This window comes from Chiloscyllium plagiosum, chromosome 24 (genome assembly GCF_004010195.1).
Source record: "Chiloscyllium plagiosum isolate BGI_BamShark_2017 chromosome 24, ASM401019v2, whole genome shotgun sequence".
Classification (NCBI taxonomy): Eukaryota; Metazoa; Chordata; class Chondrichthyes; order Orectolobiformes; family Hemiscylliidae; genus Chiloscyllium; species Chiloscyllium plagiosum.
In genome coordinates, this window is record NC_057733.1 from 31,350,437 (window position 1) to 31,372,850 (window position 22,414).

The 22,414-nt window shown below is 40.2% G+C and overlaps 1 protein-coding gene across 2 annotated transcripts in view; it reads left to right on the forward strand.

Moving 5' to 3' along the window:
- Positions 1-22,414, forward strand: part of fasn (fatty acid synthase) — an 89,552-nt gene that overhangs the window by 55,716 nt on the left and 11,422 nt on the right. For both annotated transcript variants that reach the window (XM_043714700.1, XM_043714699.1), the window contains exons 27-39: positions 240-443; positions 1,694-1,844; positions 5,182-5,360; positions 5,973-6,092; positions 7,493-7,615; positions 7,828-8,051; positions 10,464-10,665; positions 11,364-11,515; positions 13,588-13,679; positions 14,720-14,871; positions 17,283-17,528; positions 19,384-19,572; positions 21,109-21,333. In XM_043714700.1, coding sequence (XP_043570635.1) covers positions 240-443; positions 1,694-1,844; positions 5,182-5,360; positions 5,973-6,092; positions 7,493-7,615; positions 7,828-8,051; positions 10,464-10,665; positions 11,364-11,515; positions 13,588-13,679; positions 14,720-14,871; positions 17,283-17,528; positions 19,384-19,572; positions 21,109-21,333 — 2,259 coding nt within the window. The remainder of the gene's footprint in view (positions 1-239; positions 444-1,693; positions 1,845-5,181; positions 5,361-5,972; positions 6,093-7,492; positions 7,616-7,827; positions 8,052-10,463; positions 10,666-11,363; positions 11,516-13,587; positions 13,680-14,719; positions 14,872-17,282; positions 17,529-19,383; positions 19,573-21,108; positions 21,334-22,414) is intronic.

Below are 22,414 nucleotides of genomic sequence, written 5' to 3' on the forward strand. Positions count from 1 at the left end.
ATTATTAAAAGTCCTCACCTGACACTCGGTCTCAAATGAGCTACAATTGAGGTGGCCTGCAAACAAACCTCTACCATATAGATAGAAAAAAAATGGAAGTGAGGTAATAATATTTGACTTAATAAGAAAAGCCTGCTTACCTTGGGAATGAAATGTTTTCCATTAACATGCCCTGGCTTTCTAACATCTTGCTTTCAAATTAAATTAGACACAGTGAAAAAATGGGTTTATCCTTTCAGATCAAAATAAGGAGCAGACGGAATTTGCCTATGTAAATGTGCTGACTCGTGGAGACTTGTCATCCCTCTGTTGGATTTTATCACCACTGCAACACTTCAATTCCAATGATCCTAACATTCAGCTGTGCAAAGTGTACTTTGCATCTCTCAACTTCCGTGATATCATGCTGGCAACAGGCAAGCTACCACCTGATGCCATCCCGGGTAAGACCATTGAAGTGACATTTTACTCTATAGACTTTAAAATGATTGCCTCCTTGGATTTCAGAATCAACACCTCCAAAAATGTTCTGAATGAAAGTGCAACCCAGAATGAGATACTGCTGTAGGGATTATGGTGGGGGTGCGGCGGTGGGGTGGGGAGAGTGGGTGGCTGAGGAGACTTAGGCAGATTACGAGGGAAAGATGTGAATGTGTTTCTCCTGTTTTTAAATAGAAATTGGAAATAAAATCAAAAAATGCCTGAAAAAAATTAAATGAATGCAAAATATTGTAGATGCTGAAAATCTGAAACAAATATTGCAAATGCTGGGGAAATTCCATCAGATCTGGCAGCATCTTGAGAGAGAGAGAGAATTTCAAGTCCAGTATGATTCTTCAGAACTCCTGTTTCTTCTCAGAGTTCAGAAGAAGAGTCACATCAGGCTTGAAATGTTAACTCTGTTTCTCTCTCCACAGATGCTGCCTGTCCTGCTGAATTTCTCCAGCAATTTCTGTTTTTTTGTTCCTGAAAATATTCCAGGTCAGGTAAGAAATGGAATTAATGTTTATGGTTATGATTATCTTTTGGTTCTTGTGAGCTCAAATGTTAATTCTCTTTCTCTCCACCAGTGTTTTCTGCGCTGTTGAGTTTTCCCTTGTGTTTTTTGTTTTAGTTTCAGATTTTCAGCATGGCTAACATTTTAGCTCCTGTATAAATGGAAGAAGTTCTTGGGTTGGATGAGCCTATCTCTCCTGCCTTTCTGCAGAGTTTCCTTTTGACACGTTTAATTGCAAGCACCGGATGCTTCTAGAATTGCTGCTTTAACCTCGCTGTTTCAGAATGTACTGTTGCAATGTAATGCTGTGGGTTTAAACTAAATCATTCGGCAATTCGAGAGAAGAAAATTTTAAGCAGTGTCCCAAGCCTGCATATGAATGGAAGTGTACGTCATATTAAAATGAATGAGAGATACCCACTGGTCAGGTCCTGGCCAAAATTATTCCACATTAACCTGCGTAAAGAATAGGATCAGAAGGGGTGTGAAACCAACACCTAACTTGATCCCAAGGGCTCACCATTAAAACTGCAGCAGAGTCTGGGAGAGAGGTGCAGAGTTACCATGCCCACTCCTTGCTAAGTTGTCAGTACAGTTCAGATTTTCGAGCTTCTTCTCCCGTCGTTTTTCCTTTCAAACATCCAGAATCAAGCTTCATTTCTTCTGCACTGTGAAAATTTAAATTTTGTTTTCTAGGTGATGCAGCTTTGCAGCACTGCCTGTTAGGAATGGAATTTTCAGGTCGTGACCCCAGAGAGAGGAGAGTGATGGGACTGCTCCCTGCCAAGGGTTTGGCCACAGTCGTTGACTGCGATATGCGATTCTTGTGGGATGTCCCAGATAACTGGTATGTGTTTAGCAGCATTTCTGAAGAACATTAACTTGTAACATTGTCAAAATTGCACTTATTTAGACAACATTGTTTGGATGCTGTAACGCTCCACCTCCAAAAATTACTGGGTCAAGTGATCAGCATAAAGAACTTTGAATAAAAACCTTGAACCCAATATGCCTTTAAAACAAAGAAAGGAACAAAGGAATTATGTTTGAGTTTGTGCAGAATATTCTTCCAATGAGTATCAACTTAAATTTGCAGAGACAGTGGGCGTTTAGAAATTTAAATATAAGAGCTTCCGTTTATAAAGCTTTGTTTACCATGTCTTTCTGATGTCCCAAAATTTTGTTTAATGAGTTACTTCTAAACTTTTTGAATTTATCCATGGGATTTGGGCATTGCTGGCTGGGCCAATATTTATTGCCCCTTTTGAGAAGGTGGTGATGAGCTGCTTCCTTGATCTGTTGCTGTGTATTTGACATAGTATACCCACAATGCTGTTGGGGAGGGAATGCCAGGATTTTGAAACAGTGACATTGAAGGAACAGCAAGTTGGGATGCTGAGTGGCTTGGAGGGGAACTTGCCAGTAATGATGTTCTCCTTGGATCTGCTGTCCTTGTGTTTTTAGTAGTTGTGGGTTTGGGAGGTGCTGTCTAATGGGCCTTGGTGAGTTTCTGCAATGTATCTTGTAGGTGGCACAGATTCCTGCTATTGAGTGTTGGTGGTGGCAGGGCTGAATGTTTGTGGATATGGTGCCAAACAACTGGGTTGCTTTGTCCTGGCTGAGCGAAGCTTCTTGTATTGTTGGAACTTCACTCAGGCAGGCACTGGGAAGTATTCCTGACATGACATGTCTTGTAGGTGCTGGACAGTCTTTGGAGAGTCAGGAAGTGACTCCAGTTCAGTTTCTGGCCAATGGTAAACCTCAGGGTATTGAATCTGGGGGATTCAGCAATGCCAGTGACATTGAATGCCAAGGGGTGGTGGTTAGGTTCTTCCTTGTTGGAGACAGGCATTTGACTGGTATTTGTAAGGTGTGAATGTTACTTGCCACTTATCAGCCCAAGCCTGGATACGGTCCTGATCTTTGTTGCATTTGAACATGGACTGCTTCAGTATCTGAGTCATCACAAATGGTGCTGAACATTGTGCAATCATCAGCGAACATCCTCACTTCTGACCTTTATGATGGAGTAATTGAAGATGGTTGGATATAAGACACTACCCTGAGGAACTCCTGCAGAAATGTCCTGGAGCTAAGATGACTGACCTCCAACAACCACAACCACAACCATCTTTGTTTTTCCCAGGTATGATTCCAGCCAGTGGAGAGGTTACCCTATGATTCTTATTGACTCTGGTTTTGCTAGGGTTCTCCAATGCCTCCCTCAGCCAAATATAGCTTTGACTCAAAGTCACTCTCGCCTCATCTCTGGAATTCAGCTCTTTTTGTCCATGTTTGAACCATGGCTGTAATGAGGTCAGAAGCTCTCTGTGTCGCTCCCTAAACTGGGTGTCACTGAGCAGGTTGTTGCTAAGCAAGTGTTCCTTGATAGCACTGTTGACCTCCCTTTTTTTTCCACCAGTTTTTACTGATGATTGTGCACAGACCGATGGGTATTATCTGGCAGGATATACCTGGACAATTTTCCACATTGTTAGGTAGGTGCCACAGCTGTAGCTGTACAAGAACAGCTTGACTAGGTGTGCAGCAAACTCTGGAGCACAAGTCTTCAGTCCTATTACCTGAATGTTATCAGAGAAAATAGCCTTTGAGGAATCTGTACTCGATCTCTCATCAAATTGGCTACAGACTGGTATCTGTGATGCTAGAATCTCTTGAGGAGACCCCAAAATGGATTATCTACTCAGCACTTCAGGCTGGCGATTTAAAGCAAATGCTTGTATATCTTGTATTTTTGCATTGATGTGCTGAGCCCCCCCATGAATAAGGATGGGGATATTTGTGGAGTTTTATTCTTGAGTGAGTCAGTTTAGTTGTCCAGCATCAATCGTGACTGAAGGTGGTAGGGCTGCCAAGCTTAGATCTGATCCATTAACTGTGGAGGTAGTTAACCCTACCTATCACTTGCTATTTATGCTGCAGTCCTGTTTTGTAGCTTGGCCAGGTTGACCCCTCGTTCTTGGTCTGCCTGGTGCTGCTTTTGGCATGTTCTCCTGCACAGTTCATCGCACCAGAGTTGCCCCCCCCCGGCTTGATGGTGTCAGTAGAGTGGGGAATGTGTCAGGTCGTGAAGTTTCAGATGTTTTTGGAGTATAATTCTGCAGTTGCTGATCGCCCAAAGTGTCTCATGAGTGCCTGATCTTAAGTTGGTGGATCTGTTCAAAATCCATCCTATTTTTCTCTCTCTCACACTCGCGCGCGCGCGCACACGCACACGCGCACGCGCACGCGCACACGCACACACGCACACACACACCTGTTGACTGTAACCTGAACACAATGTGTTCTGAATACAACAAAGATCTCCCAACACAGGCTGTGATATAGTTTGTCCTTTTTTTTAAACCTTCTCTTGCACTTTTATGTTATTCCCCCAGTAATGTTCATTCCTGGTTGTCTACTCTCTGTCTAGCGCATTGTTAGCTGAAACCTTAGGACAGAGTTACTCCTGTTTTTGACCCATTGTGATGTTCCCTCTGGTGGTTTTTCCTGATTTATACTCAACAGGAATGAATTTTATGTGCAGTGTTAGATTTTGGTAGTGATCCCAACAATTGAATCCTTTTGACGAAGATACCGGATTACCGTGGGAGCTAAGGTGGCGCCTTAACTTTACACACCAACATAAAACTGAATGATATTGAAAATGGTTGCACATTCATATGCTCTATTATATGGGAGTGTCTCATCCAAAAATCATTAGATTTCTCACATAGTATGACTTTTCTTTAAAACTTTGATGTGCAGGTGAACACTTGTACATTAACATTTTCCTCCTTTTTGCTTCCCTTCTTTCATGAAAATTAATGGCAACAGTAACCCTCTCTGACCATGTGGTTGTTCTTTTGGATTGAGGCTAGACAAGTGTTTGGCTGTCTAATTGGGAACTTATTCTGTACTCATTTAAAGTTTCTCTTTCTCATGTGTATACAAACAGTTGGGTAGTTTTTAAACAGTATTCTTTCCTTTCATGAGATGTGGCTATCACTGGCTAGGCCCAGAGGCCCAGTTAACCACATTGCTGTGGGTATGGAGTCACATGTAGACTAGACAAGGTAACCACCTGGAAATCTAAAGAGTTGATGTTTGGTTGTTTCATTATAGCTTTCTAATAAGCAGAAAATTGCAATGCCACTTACTCACTCTTTTTGGCCTTTATTAAGGACTTTGGAGGAGGCTGCTTCAGTGCCAGTTGTTTATGCAACTGCATATTATGCACTGGTGGTGAGAGGTCGCATTAAAAAGGGTGAGAGCGTACTTATCCATTCGGGATCAGGTGGAGTTGGACAGGCTGCTATTTCAATTGCTCTCAATTTGGGATGTCGTGTCTTTGCTACTGTTGGTAAGTGAAATTATATTATTTGTGGTCTGAGTGGGTTTGATTATTAGGCAATAATATTAAAAGGGAATAAACCCATCCTTGATATATCTACGTTGGTGGGATGAGTTACCTAGTTTTAAAGACCCCTTTTTAAAAGAAACCTTGCTAATTATGTATTGGCAGGTATGTGCATATGACTGTAATGTGAGTGACAGTTAGTCATTGATATACCAAGTTGGAATTAAATCTATTAAAAGGTTTGACGTTTGTTTGTATTCAGTTAATCTGGTCTTTAACATGGTTCAGGATCAAGCAAAGTTCTTTTCAATGAATAAAGCTTTCAGTCAATGTGGCTGTATGTTGGGATATCTAGTATTTCATACCAGCTGCTAAAGAACATCAGCAATTACTCTGCAACAAATATATCACTTTGTCAATTAAAAGTGACAAGCTTGTCCAACCTACATCAGGTATGCAGAAGACATAGCTGTTATGGATGACTCATTGGAGAGGGGACATTTGAGTGTAGAAAAGCAGCATCAAAGGATGTATTGGAGCTTTATTATAATGCAAGAAAGTTGGTTTAAATTTATTGGACAGTGACTGACCGTTGTCTAATTACATTCTTTTTAGGTTCAATGGAAAAGCGTGTATATCTTCAGCAACATTTCCCACAGTTGAACGATGAATCTTTTGCAAATTCTAGAGACACTTCCTTCGAGCAGCATGTGCTGCGAGCAACTGGTGGCAAAGGTGAGGTCTTGGATATTTGCTTTAGAAGGACTATATCATAAATAGCAAGTACCATTGTGGTAAGAGAGCTTGCTAACTTTACAATGCAGTGGATGTTGATTAAAGACATTGAGCTATCTTGCACTTGATTTGCCCGCTTTAAGCAAATTCAGATAGTCAACGATAAGTGATTTGTGTACATTAGAACACTTTTAAATTAGATTATTAGAACCTATCATTAACTGTCTTCTACCGATCACTTGCTATTTATGCTGCAGTCCTGTTTTGTAGCTTGGCCAGGTTGACCTCTCGTTCTTGGTCTGCCTGGTGCTGCTCCTGGCATGTTCTCCTGCACTGTTCGTTGCACCCCTGGCATATGGTGCATAATTATGTTGCAGAGCAGTTTGTAATTACATCCTAAAGGAAAGAAAAAGATAATCTTTGAATGCCAGTTGTTTTGATGAACTGAAATTTGGTTTAACACTGGCTCATTCATCTTGACAGAAGCAATGGATTAAGTTTTTTGATTCCTTTCAAGTCTCATAAAGAAACTGTATTTGCCACCCTTTTACATGTTGGGAAGAAAGCCTCAAGTTGATCATGTATCAGGAAAATTAGTTTTTTTTTAATCTTCCAAATCACAATTATGACATTATCTAAAAACTACCACTTTAAATCAGATTTAAGTATTTAAATTCTCTGTGCTGCTACCTGGATCTAAAGCAGTTCCTGTGGCTTGAGAGTATTTGTTATGGATTTTGCCAACTCTGACATTTTTACTTTTGAACAGACTTCCTGCAAACTTGGCACTTATGATAGTTAAAGTATCCATTTTAAATGACTATTTTATGAATTGTTCCTTTCTGATAGTCTTGATGGAAACATAAAGGGTTGTAAATTATTCATACAATTGCCTAGATCATGGAGAGGTTTAAAAGCAACTGGTAAAATAGAGAAGTTCTTAAATTATTCAAATAATTTTTAGATCAAATAACAGGTTTTGGAATTGAAATTAATTAGTAGAAATCTCAAAATTGATCCTAGGTATATCCCTGCTGTGGATACATAACCATAGACCCGTATGAAAACAGAGCGTGGGTCTACACTTTGATTAGAAAGAGACAGCGGGTGGTTTAACCTGAGGGTTACCACACTTCGGTCAAAGGAAAAGGTTGAGAAAGAGAGTCCTTCATCATAACATCAGCCAGTGATAGGAATTGAACCCACACTGTTGATGTCATATTGCATCATAAACTAGCCATCAAGCCGACTGAGCTAACCAGCCTTGAATAGATTTTTTTTTTAGTGATTGCTTTCATGAGATGCTCTCTGATGTCTTTACTACATTAATTATTGGTTCATGCAGAATAATGCCCCCTGTACTTTGTTAGATAATCTAACTGTGATGTCATTACCCACAGGAGTGGACCTGGTACTGAACTCATTAGCTGAAGAGAAGCTACAGGCTAGTCTCCGTTGTCTGGCTCGACATGGACGTTTCCTTGAGATCGGCAAATATGACCTTTCTAATAACAATCCACTTGGTAAGCACTCTGCAATAAAAAGCAAATTGAGTATTGACTAATAAAACAATGGGCCCCAAACTGTTGTTAATTTTTTGTAAGCTTACATTCCAAAACATTTTAATCAGGATAAATTGAACTAAAGCCATTTCCAATATTCACTTGTCCCTTTCTAGTTTAAGTCAAGGGCTCAATGTTAGAAGGTGCTGGTAATGAATACACATAATTTTCAGGTATGGCTGTCTTCCTGAAGAATATTGCATTCCATGGAATTCTCCTGGACGCTCTGTTTGAAGAAGGAAACAAGGAATGGGAAGAAGTATCTGAGCTGCTGAAGGATGGAATACGCAGTGGAGTGGTGAAACCCTTGAAGACTACAGTTTTCGACCGAGATGATGTGGAGTCTGCTTTCCGTTTTATGGCACAGGGTAAACACATTGGAAAAGTTGTGCTGAAGGTGAGTGGGGAAAAGCACTTTGGTTGCATTGCTTTTCACTTCTGGAGAAAGCTCTGTCTGAGCTAACTGCTTTGACAAAAACCGGTTAGAAACCCCTTTGTGAGACTGTACTTTGCCAAATATTTTGGGTCCATCTCAGATTGTGTCAAATGTTGGCTACCTTCTAATTACTCCACCGAATATCCATGTCAAAAATTGAGGGAAGTAATTGTGTGTCTCTTGTAGTGAAAGAATTGGGAATGGGACAAACCCAGAAATTGAATCTGGAAAGACAAGTTTGTGAAGAAAATACTTTAATCTTTTTAAATAGTATAGGTTAGATGACCTACAGCATGGAAACAGGCCCTTAAGCCCAAAAGTCCACACGGACCCTCCGAAGAGTAACCCACCCGGACACATTCACCTACAGTTATTTCTGACTATGCACCTAACACTATGGGCAATTTAGCATGGCCAATTCACCTAACCTGTGCATCTTTGGATTGTGGGAGGAAACCCACGCAGACACAGGGAGAATGTGCAAACTCCACACACAGGCAGGAATTGAACCTGTGTCCCTGGCACTGTGAGGCAGCAGTGCTAGCCACTGAGCCACCATGTATAATTTGAATCTCCTTTACTGCTTTCAACAGAAGTGTTCACCACCAAATAACTTCTGTCACATCTATAAGGAGAAAGCCATGATGTCAGCAAACCTATCATTCTGGCCTTTAGGCTTCCACACTGGTGTGTTTTAAACCTGGGGGGCACTGAGGAATTAGCAGGAAGTCTGCCCACCATCTGTTTTCTGCTGGGTGGAGAGGGCGCAAGCACCTGGCAGCCAGTCTGTCCTTGGGTTTATTGAAGTTGTGCCTGCTGAGACCCTTTTTAAGTGGCTATTAATTGGACTGCTGAGGGCTCATCCTGTATGGCATGTACCTGTACAGGCTGGTGTTGAGGCTGGCAGAGGGGAAGACTGCCTCTTGGGGCTGTCCAAGGTACCTTGCAAGCACCCCTCGTGCTCATGGACCAGAAATGTTAGCAGTTTCTTTCCCCACAGATGCTGTCAGACTTGAGTATTTCCAATGATTTTTGTCTAATTTATTATAATTGAATAGCAGGGTTAGGTTTGGATTGATTTAACAGAGCAGAAGCTCAAACGGATCAAGACAAATTTACTTCCTTCTATGTGATAATCCTCCAGGTATCTGGGATTGTGCAGCACTTTCATTATCTCATCAGCTGAGAAACTGGAGTCTGAGGTGCTGCCATGTAAATTAAGACTGCTAATACTTACTGTGGGATGAATGGTTTAAAATATATTTTGGTGTTAAGTAGGTGGGCTTTTTATTATGACTGTGTTATTCTTACAGCACCTGAACTTTTCTGTTGAACATTTTGTTCGAAGTAAATGAATAAGGGAAACTTTCTTTTTATCCCTTGCTCCTTTGTCAAATATTTATCCATCATTTCTCAAGACTTGTATGTGGTCTCATCTGCATGTTGCCACCTATGCATGAAGAGATTTAACACACTAGTCAAAAGATAGGTTTTTTGAATTTTCAGTCAATTATACAGATTTTAGATTTGTTTGCAATCTTAGACTGGTACAAGGTTTGTTTTTCCAAACTCACTAAAGAAACATAATATTTAACAATTGCCCTTAAGATGTCCATTCAGCTGTGACCGGCTTAGTTTTGTATTCCTTTTTGAGCCTGTCAAAGGTGAGTGTTCTGTTGTCCTTTTGCAGTCTTATTCTCCCTTCCACATGAGTAATTTCTATATCTGCCTTCTCTTTCTCATCTTTTTAAGTTGCAACTTTGTTTTGGAAATGGACATCTGTAGATTCATTTTGTAAATGCTAACAAGTAAGTCAAGACATATTTTGTTACTGGTCATCATGTTCCCCATTATTGCCTGTTTCCCTGATTTGTTTATATAACTGTTCTTTCCCCATTTTTTTTGATAATCCTTTTTTCCTTTCCTCATATATCTCCTATCTATGATCTTATTTTTGGTTTTAAAAATATTCCTCTTAATCCCTTACTTTCCCCTGTTGCTGACATTATCCATTGTCCTTTATTGTGCCTTTACATAACTAAATATATTTTCCTGCAGTTCCTTGTCAAAGCAAACTGCGTGCATACATGTTTCTCAGTTAGAAGGTGCAAGTGTTTCAGACACTGCATGGGCCAACATTTAAAGCCAGTTGCCTTAGATGGATGGGTCTTGTATGTCATTAGCTGACTTGTGAGCTGGAATTTGGAAGTGAGAGAAAAGAGGGAAACTTATTTTTGATGTCCACTCTGTGGTGTTGGGACGTCCTCTTCTGCTGGCTGGTGGTAAAGCAGTTTTAATGATGACGTTAGTGATGAATAGATGTAAATAATCAAATCGCATTTACAAGAAATGGAATTGCATGTCACTAATCAGGTTCGAGAAGAAGAAGGCAGATCCCCTTCTGCAAATTCAGAACAGCTCGCCATTGCTGCCGTTCCCCGTACTGCCTGTCCTGCAGCAAAGTCCTACATCATCACTGGAGGTCTCGGAGGGTTTGGTTTGGAGCTGGCAAATTGGCTGATTGAGAGAGGTGCTCACAAACTTGTCCTGACATCTCGCTCTGGAATACGCAATGGCAAGTGGTCACATTTATTGCTGATTGTGAAATCTTAGTCTGTCATCTGGCTGTGTGTTTTTGTCAACCAGTAACAGTGACTTTGGAGTAATTAATTTAGTTGTATCTGGAAAATTATATTTCAGAATGAAGGTGCCAAATCAATGCAATTCTACTGGTCAAACATGAAGTGTGCATGCTCTATCGGATATGGTTTCTTTTAACATTTTCTATTGCAGCTACTTGGCTAAAAACAAGTTAAATTTTTTTTGTTTTTTTTTTGAAAAAATCCAGTTTAGTAAAGGGTAATCTTTGGGTTATATATTACATGTTTTGACCATTGCTACCCTTCTTGTAGAATTATTGTGGTGTTACAGACACAAAGTGTGACTTTAATTTTCTATGAGCTAGACTAAAGTTTCTATTGTTTGCTTTTTTTTTAAAGTAAAGAATACAAGCATTGACAATAATTTGTGATGGCTGAATGTTTCGTCATGTGTTGTCTACTTGTCCCATTTTGCAACTTGTAATTTGCCTTTGCCCTTGATGCTTCTACTCAAGAACTTTAAGCTCCTTTTTACCTTTATCCCTCAAGAGTTTGAGGCAATAGTGGAACCTTGACATCATTGATTAGCAGCATTTTTTTGAATTGGGTTTATTTAATGGTTACACTGCCATGGACAGAAATGTGTAACTTGATCATTAATTCTCTGTTACAGGGTACCAGGCTAAGCGGGTACGTGAGTGGAGGGAAATGGGCGTTGAGGTCCTCGTTTCTACCAGTGATGTCTGCTCTTTAGAGGGCACGCAGCGTCTCATTGCAGAGGCCTCTGGTCTTGGTCCTGTGGGTGGCATTTTCCATCTTGCCATGGTGAGTTCAGAGTATAGCATTGTGTTGTAATTAAAACAGATCATCCTTGCATCCAGGAATAATTTAGTTAGACTACCTTCCAGAAACTAACTCACTTGGGCACAATGTTTCCTTTTGGCAACAGCTTATACTTCTGCCTGTTTTCAGGTCCTGCAGCACTAAAGTGAATAAAGAGCAAGAATAACTTCTACACTGTGCTACCAGATGTGTGAACATTAGAACAGTAGTAGCTATCCAAAGTGAGGATATTGGATGTGATCCACATGAAGCTGCTCCCCATGTGGATACCAGTTTCACTTGGAATCTGTGGTGAATGTTTTTTTTTAAAAATGTGCAAGTATTAAATCCTGTTTGTTTCTCATCTCATCACCCCATAAGTACGCTTGACAAACTTCTGCAGTTTCCAGAAGTTAGCGACTTATCTCATTCCTTGCTAATGAGGTAATCATTTCCTTGCTTTTTCAGCAGCAGACTGGCATAGTAGTTACATATTGGGACTAGTAATCCAGCCACACAGTTCAAAGCAGCTTGAGAATTGAATATTGATTAAATCTACCATTTTTACTTGCTCTGACTTGTATGTCACTCCAGACCCACAGCAATGTGATTGCCTCTCACTGGCCATGAAATGGCCTAGAAAGCTGAATGGTTGTATTTACTATCTTCTCAAGACATTTCATGGTTTAAAAATCAAAACTATCAGCTTCTGACCTCATTACAATTTTGGTTCAAACATGTACAAAAGAGCTGAACTCCAGAGGTAATAGTCATCAAGGCCATCTTTGATCAAGAAGCTTCAAAGAGACCTAGCAAAGTTGGAGACAGTGTGAATCATAGGGAAGCTCTCCCTGCTGGTTGGAGTCCTACTTGGCACGTAGGAAGATAGTTGTGGTTACTGGAGGTCAGTCAGTTCAGCTGCAGGAGTTCCTCCGGGTAGTGTCCTAGGTCCAACCATCTTCAGTTGCTTAATCACTGACTAATTCTTTGCTGTTATAAGGTCAGAAATGAGGATGTTCACTGATGATTGCTGGACACCTCAGATACTAAAGTAGTGTGTGTCCATATTAGAAAGACTTGGACCTCCAGGCCTAGGCTGCTAAGTGTCAAGTAACATTTGTGCCACCCAAATGCCCAGTAATAGACCATCTTCAACAAGAGAGAATCGAACCCTTGACCATTAACAGTTAATATCATTGCTGAATCCCCTCACCATCAACATCCTGGGTGATGACATTGACTAGAAATTGAACTGGAATAGCTATGTAAATATTGCAGCTACAAGAACAGCTGATGGACTAGAAATTCTATGGCAATTAATTCACTCAGACTTCCCATTTGTCTGGATGAGTGTAGCTGCAACAACATTTAAGAAACTTGGCACCATCCAGGACAAAGCAGCCTGCTTGATTGGCATCACATCTGTCAGCATTAACATGCACTCCTTTCACCTCCACACGCAGCAGCAGCAGTGTGTTCCATCTTCAAATAATTCAACAAGGCTCCACTGACAGCAACTTTCAAAGCCAAGATCTCTCCTACCTAGAAGGGCAAGGACAGCAGATATATGGGAACACTACCAACTGCAAGTTCTCCTCCAAATCTCAGACCATCCTGACTTGGAAAAATATCACTGTTCCTCCAGCGTCACTGGGTTAATAGTCCTAGAACTCTCTTCCTAGGTGACTTTACATTCCAAAGACTGCAGCGGTTCAAGAAGGCAGTTCATTACCACCTTTTCCAGGGCAATTAGGGATGGCCATTAAATGCTGACCTAGTCCTCAATCCCCAAACAAGGAAATAAATAAAAACAAGCTAGTTTTAAAATATTAAAATCTAACTGCTCCCAGTATGGAACATGGCTTCCCTATATGGATACAGATCCCAATCATGGGGTGGTAGGGAGTGGAAATCTGAAATGATCTACGTTCCCGGCAATTTCTCCTGCTTGCATTGAATTTGACTTAAATTGTTGAAGGTTTGATGGTGATGAGGTTGTGCACATGTTAATACACTGCCTTGTTTATTCCATTCCTTGAAACTTCCTGGAATTTGATTTGGATGTTTTCTCACAGGTCTTAAAAGATGGCATGTTGGAGAATTTGACTCCTAATCTCTTCAAGGATGTTAATCAGCCCAAGTATAATGGCACAATTCACCTGGACAGGCAAGTGAACAGAAAAGATCTTTGGAAAACACTTCGTGATTATAGAAGAGTTTAAGTTTGAAATTCACCTAATCTCTGTGTTGTAAATAAGCTTTTGATCTTTCTGAATATTTTATTAACTCACCTTCACCTAATCAAACTCGTCAATGAAGGTCATGTGAACCGGATCACTCTTTCACCCATTTTATTTTTTGGTGGAATTAATATGACTTGATAGTTTTATGATTTTACAGCCTTATGAACCATAAGAATAGAATTCAAACCATATTTCATTTTTCTCCTTAAATGGTAGAGGCAGCTTTTACCAGCCATGCTACTTTTAAGGCATGGGGGCGGTTAGCACTGCTGTCCCACAGCGCCAGAGACCTGGGTTTGATTCCACATCGGGCGACTGTCAGTGGAGTTTGCACATTCTCCCCCTGTCTGCTTGGTTTACTTCAGGTGCTCTAGTTTCCTCCCATAGTCCAAAGATGTGCAGGTTAGGTGGATTGGCCATGGGAAATGCAGAGTTACGGAAATAGGGTCTGGTGGGATGACCTTTGGAGGGTCAGTATGGATTTGATGGTTCAAATGACCTGTTTCCACACTGTAGAGATTCTATGATCTTATGGTTTAGTTCCACACGCTCTTATCTGAGGTATGCCCTCCGGATACTGGGGATGCAAATTCCACATTTCATTGCCTTTACAGAATTTGTCACAGCATCCTTTTCAAGCTGCAAACAGTAACATCTTTAATTTAAGGTATCATCATAACAAAAAGTGGAATATGCAAATTAGTAGTCGCAGGGATACAGTAATAGTTGTATTCTATAACACTATATGTTAATGACTTGGAAGTCATCCGAAAAGTCAAATCATGCCAATATACACGTGATATCATCAGGAAACTTTCTGGAGATTATATTCTATGATTTAAGCGTACGATGAGTTTGACTTGTTTCTGTATAATTGTTCGTGCTTACTTTAACTTGACCATGCCTGATTTTCATGCAAATTTAATGCAGTCAATAAGGTTTTGTTACAATTTTTCTTCTTTAGAGTCAGTAGGGAGAAGTGCACGGCACTTGATTATTTTGTCGTCTTCTCTTCTGTGAGTTGCGGCTATGGTGTTGCTGGACAGAGCAACTATGGATTTGCAAATTCTGCCATGGAACGTATCTGTGAGCAGAGATGTCGCGATGGCCTGGCAGGTACGTGCTAAATGTTTGGAGCAGATTTGTTCAACTTCTCCCTCAAGAATTTTCCTGAATCTGAAAGGTACTGAAGATATTTGTTTTAAAATGAATACATATCAAGTAGTTAATTTATTAGCCTGGAATCTGCAGCGAAGACAGGACTGAGTTCAACAGCACTCACCATTATTTATGTTTTTCTTACTCTTCAGCTTGTGGTGAGGAGTAAGTTGTGAGTTGTACAAGTTGAAGGGTAATTTGTGCTGGTATGCCATTTGCCTCAAGTTGTTTTTTAAAAAAGCAATGCCTCAGCCTCCCCATGAGTTCAATGAGGTTTCTACATTTCCTGTTGAATTACCTGTCAAAATTGTTAATCTGTCAGGCCCACGAAAGGAAAATCAAAATCTAGAGTATCATTCTTATAGGTGTAAATTGTTAATGGATATTTAGAATTTAAAATTGTACAAGACTTTTACTATTACAACAATTGTAACATCCGGACGGGTATATGGATAGGAAGGGTTTCGAGGGATATGGACCAAGTTTGGGAGAAGATTTGTAGGTCAGGTGCTCGTTGTTGTGGTTCTGTTCGCCGAGCTGGGAATTTGTGTTGCAGACGTTTCGTCCCCTGTCTAGGTGACATCCTCAGTGCTTGGGAACCTCCTGTGAAGCGCTTCTGTGATGTTTCCTCCGGCACTTATAGTGATTTGTATATGCCGCTTCTGGTTGTCAGTTTGTGCAGTCCTTGCATGGGATTTTGTACACTACATTGGTTTTGCTCATGCTGGATAACTGTTCCTAACTGGGACAACAACTCACCAGGACGAAGGACCCGATACCCAGCATGAGCAAAACCAATGTAGTGTACAAAGTCGCCATGCAAGGACTGCACAAAACACTACATAGGACAAACAGGAAGACAGCTAATGATCCGCATCCATGAACACCAACTAGCCACGAAATGACATTACCAGCTATCCTTAGTAGCCACACACTCAGATGACAAGCAACATGAGTTCGACTGGACCAACACTACTATTATAGGACAAGCCAAACAGAGAACAGCCAGGGAATTCCTAGAGGCGTGGCGCTCATCCACTGATTCAATCAACAAGCACATCGACCTGGACCCAATCTACCGGCCACTGCAGCGGACAGCTGGAACTGACAACCGGAAGCAGCAAGTACAAATCACTATAAATGCCGGAGGAAACCTCACAGAAGCGCTTCACAGGAGGCTCCCAAGCACTGAGGATGTCACCTAGACAGGGGACAAAATGTCTGCAACACAAATTCCCAGCTCGGCGAACAGAACCACAACAATATGGACCACGTGCTGGCAAATGGGACTGGGTTGCTTTAGGATATCTGGTCAGCATGAACGAGTTGGACTGAAGGGTCTGTTTCCGTGCCGTACATCTCTGACTCTCCCAATCTGCTCATTCTTTCCCTTTTGCTTCTTTTTTTTTCCCCAATATGACTTTAATTCATCCTGCGTTGTGTTTCCACTAATCCTTTCTCAGACTTCAATCTTAGTGGTTAAGAATATACAATCTTGCCTCCCATTCTCTCACTACCCTCACCCCCTTGGAAACTAATTCTGGCTTTTTTAAAAATCAATTTTTAGTGATTTTTATTTATTCTTTTGTTCTTGAAAATGGCAGTTTTCTGTTGGATTTTAACAAAAGTTTCAATTGAAGAGCAAGATATCAACCAATTTAATATGTACACATTTAATTAGAGTGAAGGAGTAGTTACCTAATTGCCCTTTTCTCCCATTGCCAGTAGAAGGCCTTACGATTTAATTTCTTCACTTCTTTTTCTGTTGTACTGCTGTTCCTAACTGGGGTAATAGAATTGGACAAAGGGCAGAAATAACTAAGGAAGCATATCCCAGAATGAGCCGGGGACTCAGTGTGGCTGCAGGACACTTCATTACTCTGTGTCTTCTGTATAATATAGTCAACCATATCAGATCCACCCCTATATTGAAGGAAAATGTCATACCCTCAATCCATTATTCATGCTTAAAAATGAAATGCAGTAGCCATCCTTGACCTTATAGGAGCATGCCAATAAGTATCATTATATCAATAAATCAGCAACAAATATGCACGCCCCTTTGTGTAATCATAAGACAATGCTGAACTCATAAATAAGAAGATGCTGTGAATTGAGAGGCAAGCTTTTCTGGGATTGACACAACTCTAGCAAAGAGGTTAGGAACGAAGGGAAATAAGCTGTAAACTTGAAGGAGTTTCAGCCATTTAAGTGAAAACACTTTTGTGGTACTTACAACTGGAAGTTCCTTTTATAGGAACACCGATGAGGCAATTGAAAATCATAAATGAACAAAAGGTTGAAAATCTCTAAAGATATTTTGAGCATTTCCTTTAACTTATAAAGAATATCTGTGATTTGTGCCACAGGCCTAGCCATACAGTGGGGTGCCATTGGCGACGTAGGTGTCATCTTGGAAACTATGGGTGATAATGAGACTGTAATTGGTGGAACTTTGCCTCAGAAGATCAGCTCCTGCTTAGAAGTTCTGGACCAGTTCCTGAACCAGTCTCATCCCGTTATGTGCAGTTTTGTCCTCGCACAGAAGGCAGTAGTCGTAAAGGCTGATGGCAGTGGTCAACGGGACCTTATTGAGGCTGTGGCCCACATACTTGGTAAGCGTTTTGGATATAAATCATATTGTAGAATGCTTTGCATGCATGCACATCCCACATTGCTCATCCCAGTAACAGTGAACATTATACAGTAATGTAGGACCAGTTGCTGTTGTTCTAATATTACGTGGTTGATTTTAAGACTTTTATAATGCGAAAATAAATATTCACACCTTGTGAATACTGATTTGCAAATCCATGTGTTGTGGTTTGCTTACACAACAATGCAGCTGACTAAACTGGTTTCTCAAGTATTGAAGGAAGGTACCTGTAGAACTCACTCATACGAACAATGTAGAAAAATACCTCTGCTATCTGAATACTAAAAAAAAATTGCAGTATAGAGAACTTGATTTCATGTCATCTTGATTTAATTTACTTCACAAATACTGAATTAAAGGATGCATCACATTTTCTTATTGGTTTTTGAATTTTGAATTTAAAACATCTAAGGGTACAAACCATTTGTAATGGCTTCCTATAAAGATCAATGTAGTGTGATTCAAGAAGAAGCAATTTTTAAATAGTGGTCTCCCCATTTTCTCCCATCGTCTCATTTTAAAACAAAAGCCATTGGGGGTAAAGTTCAACTTTGACCTGGGCACAAAATAGGTGGTAGTTGTTTGCTACATATCCAGACTAATTTTGTTTTCCATTGATTTTAGGAAAATCGGGCTGGAGCTATAATGTTGAGTCAATACATTGCCGCCCGTTCTATGCTGAGCAAAAGTTTAACTACTTTTGACTCCTTGTTAGAATAGGGTTTCCTGAGAATATTTCTGCTGTGTAGGTTTTATTTGTGTTTAAACCTTTATGCTTTGTCAAGGTATACAGTAAAGCTCTTTGGGTGAATAACTGACAAACTTTACTGTTTCCTCATCCAGTATCCTGAGAGATGGATTTTCTATTTGTTAGTGTTTAGGAGCCTCAGCCATTGTTCTTTCCTATAAACTGATGGTGCTGAGTTGTACTGTCTTAGTTCTATAGCACTGGAAACTGAAAAGGGTGCAAAAAAGATTGATAACGATATTACTGAGACTGGAAGGTTTGAGTTAGGACTTCTTTCCCTGGAGTGTAGGAGGTTGAGGGGTGACCTTTATAGAGGTTTATAAAATCATGAGGACTGTAGATAAGGTGAATACCCAAGAGTCTTTTCCCAGCATAAGGGAGTCCAGGGCATAGGTTTAAGGTGAGAAGGGGAAAGATTTACACAGGACCTAAGGGATAACTTTTTTTTCATGCAGAGGATGGCGCATATATGGAATGAGCTGCCAGAAGTAGTGGTGGAAGCAGATACAATCTGAAAGACATTTGGACAGGTTGTATGGATAAGAAAGGTTTAGAGAAAATGGGCCAAATGCACGCAAATAGAACTAGCTTGGTTTCGAAAACCTGGACAGGTTGGACTGAAGGGCCTGTTTCCATGCTGTATATATTTATGATTCTATCTAATATCAGTTATGTCAAAATCACAGCTGGGAATTGATTCTGCCATTATCTTGATCTGTACTTATAGATATCAGGGGAATCTAACAAGAAATTTTAAATGCCATACATTGATAGATATTCATAACTACAATCAACATATACCACTGGTATCAGTGTCAGAAAGCTTATGTTACCTGAGTTTGATTTTTAGTAATATATTTTTATAGCAGTCATCATTTGGAATAGAATATAGTGAAACTGTCTTGAAAATCCTGGTCAAGTGACCAGATATTTACTATTAACACACAACATTTGTATCAGCTTCCCACTGATGTTGAGAAACAGACATTGGTTGTCAAAAATTGTATATTTACACTTGTTTGAGTAAGGCTCTTCTTTCTCTCTTGCTCGCTCTCTCTCCACAAAGGCGCACGAGACATCAATGGTTTGAACCCAGATACAACACTTGCTGATCTTGGTCTGGATTCACTGATGGCAGTGGAAGTACGACAAACACTTGAGAGGGATTATGAAATTGTTATGACAATGAGAGAAATCCGACAACTCACCATTAATAAATTACGTGAACTTGTGAATAAATCTGGCAGTACAGGAGGTAGGAATGTAAAGATATTGAAATATTCTCTGTTCCAACATTGATTTTGATGTTCTGGCAAAACTGTGACTGTACATACCTGTGACAGTACATATCTGTGTTGTGAATATGTCTGTACTTGTAGCATGGGTGTAGCCAAAATGTGCTTTGTAACGACCAGCTCTTAATTTTCAACAGACTTGCAACAGAGGAAAGACTTAGCCAATAGCAAACTTGACTGGGAAATGTAAATTCAGTCAACACAGATCACTTGCTTGGACTGAACATTGTTATAAAAGGGGAAGTTGTAACCACAAATTAATTCTTAGCGAGACCCAAGATGTCAGGGATCTTTTACAGTAGCTGCAACAAAACAGGATTAAAATGGAAGGCCAACCTTCAGCAAAAGCATACTTGTCAGCTGAATGGAAGAAGCTGACTTACTGAGCCAATGCAGATTCTCAGGTATTTTCTGCATGGTTGCAAACATACCTGCTAGTATTGACACACCTTTCACATTTTTGAGAACCAGTGCTTTTCAAGAAATTGGGCCAAGCTAAAGCACTTTACAGACAATGGGCATCAGAAGAACAGGAATAAGAGGAGGCCATCTAGCCTTTTGAGCTCATTCCATCATTCTTTTAGACCATGGTTGATCTCTCCCAAAACTCCATTTATCTGGCCTTTCTCCATAGCTCTTGATACTGTATCTAGCAGAAACCTGTCAATCTCAGTCTTGTGGAGTTCAATTTTTATGTGAGAGTGATCCATATTGCCACTACCCTTTTGAATGGATACAATGTTGGCCAAATTCATTCTTCACTGGCTTGGAAGGAAAGGGAGTGTGCTCCCACATGAAGCTCTCTGTTATGGGCCCATTAAAATGGAGTTAGGCACAAACCGAGAGTTAGGTCAGGGGAATTGGCCATGCTCAATTGTCCGTAATGTTATGTGCGTAGTCAGAGGAGGGTGGGTTACTCTTTGTAGAGTCGGTGTGGACTTGTTGGGCCGAAGAGCCTGTTTCCACACTGTAGGGAATCTAATCGAATTGGAGACTGGAATGGCTGTATGTCTGGAAGATGGCATTTGAGGCACCTCAAAAAAAAAAATCATGGAACTTTTTCACATGAACTTTCATTGTCACTCTCTTGAATTGTTTTTTCTTGAAGATGCAGGTAAGGATCAATCGTAGATTAATCCACACCAGACTTTTTTTTAAGCTGGAGGATTAGTGTACATATTCTCTGCCTCAATATAACACATGAAATCATCATGTGACAAAAGTATGTGTCCAAAAATGAAATGTTCCTTGATATTCAGGTAGATATAGCATTTGTTATTTTACTAATATTTCAGTGTTTTGTGAATAGGCTCAAGTTTTCTTTGGGAAATTTATTCTCTCATATTAATCAAATGTCCATTGCTATTACGTAAATATTGTGAACTTTTAATTTTGCAGGCTTATCTTTTAAAAATTGCAGTAGAATTAGGCATTAAGAAATAGTGCAAATGCTTTCTCCGTGCTCTGGATAAGATATATGCTTATCTTTTGTACAGAATCAAAACCCACACCGCTGTCACCGGTGGACTCCCCGTTAAAAGATTTGGACCTTCATGTTCTACTTGTCAATCCTGAAGGATCAACCATTGCCAAGCTAAATAATGTAGAGAGCAATGAACGACCTCTCTTCTTTGTGCACCCAATTGAGGGGTCAGTTGAGGCCTTCAAAGCACTTGCATCCAAAGTCAGCATTCCCTGCTATGGCCTGCAGTGCACACAAGGTACAGGACCATTGTTTTCCATTGCTGTCAGCTTGGTCAATTCTTGGGAGCCATTTCAGTGAATACAACTCACTAAAAAATGTTCTAGAGTTGTTGTAGTGTTAGCTTATTTTGTTGTGATCACTTTCATCTGAATTCTGAGTTTGTATATTAAAAAAAAAAGTTTTAACAAAAAAGGTCAAAATGTTAGCCTTCAAAAATGCGGCTCAGAACAACTCAACAAAAGTAAACATGGACCTAGTATTTCTGTTTCATTTAAAATACTCTGCCAGGTTAGTCTATGGGTTGCTTTGCCAGGTCTTTGAATAAAAAAAAACTAATTGATGCTAACCAGGTTTTGACATTTAAATTGCCCTTGCAGTGTGTGACACCAGAGAGAAACAAGTGTCCCTCTGCATCCAGATCACTATAGAATATAAGACCATAAGATGTAGGAGCAGACATCGGCCATTCAGCCCATTGAGTCTTCTCTATCATTTGATGAGATCGTGGCTGATTTTGATAACCTTCAACTTACCCGTCCTGTCTTTTTCCCCATAGCCCTTAATTTTTTTTTAAACTGATTACAAGCTGCCTATCTCTGCCTTTGGTATACTTAATGACCTAGCTTCAACAGCCCTGTGTAGTAACGTATTCCACAGATTCACCATTCTCCAAAAGAAGAAAATTCTCTCCTCATAATCTCAAATGGACAACCCTATGAACTGAGGTTATGTCCCCAGTCCGAGATTCTGCCACAACCTTTTTGTATCTACCCTATCAAATTCCCAATAAATCTTATGTTTCAATAAGTTTACCTCTTACCTTCCAAATTCCGATGAGTGCAGGCCCAACTTACTCAGCCTTTTCTCATAAGACAGTCCCTCCATACCTGGGATCATCCTGTTGAATCTTCTCTAGACTGCCTTCAATGTAAGTATGCATCCCCTAAGATTAGGGGCCCAGACTGTTCACACTATTTCAGCTGTAGTCTGACTACTGCCTTGTTTTGTTCAAGCAAGACTTTCCTATTTTTATACTCCATTTCCCCTTAAAATAAAGGCCAACATTCTATTTGCCCTCCCTGTTTCCCGCTAAACTT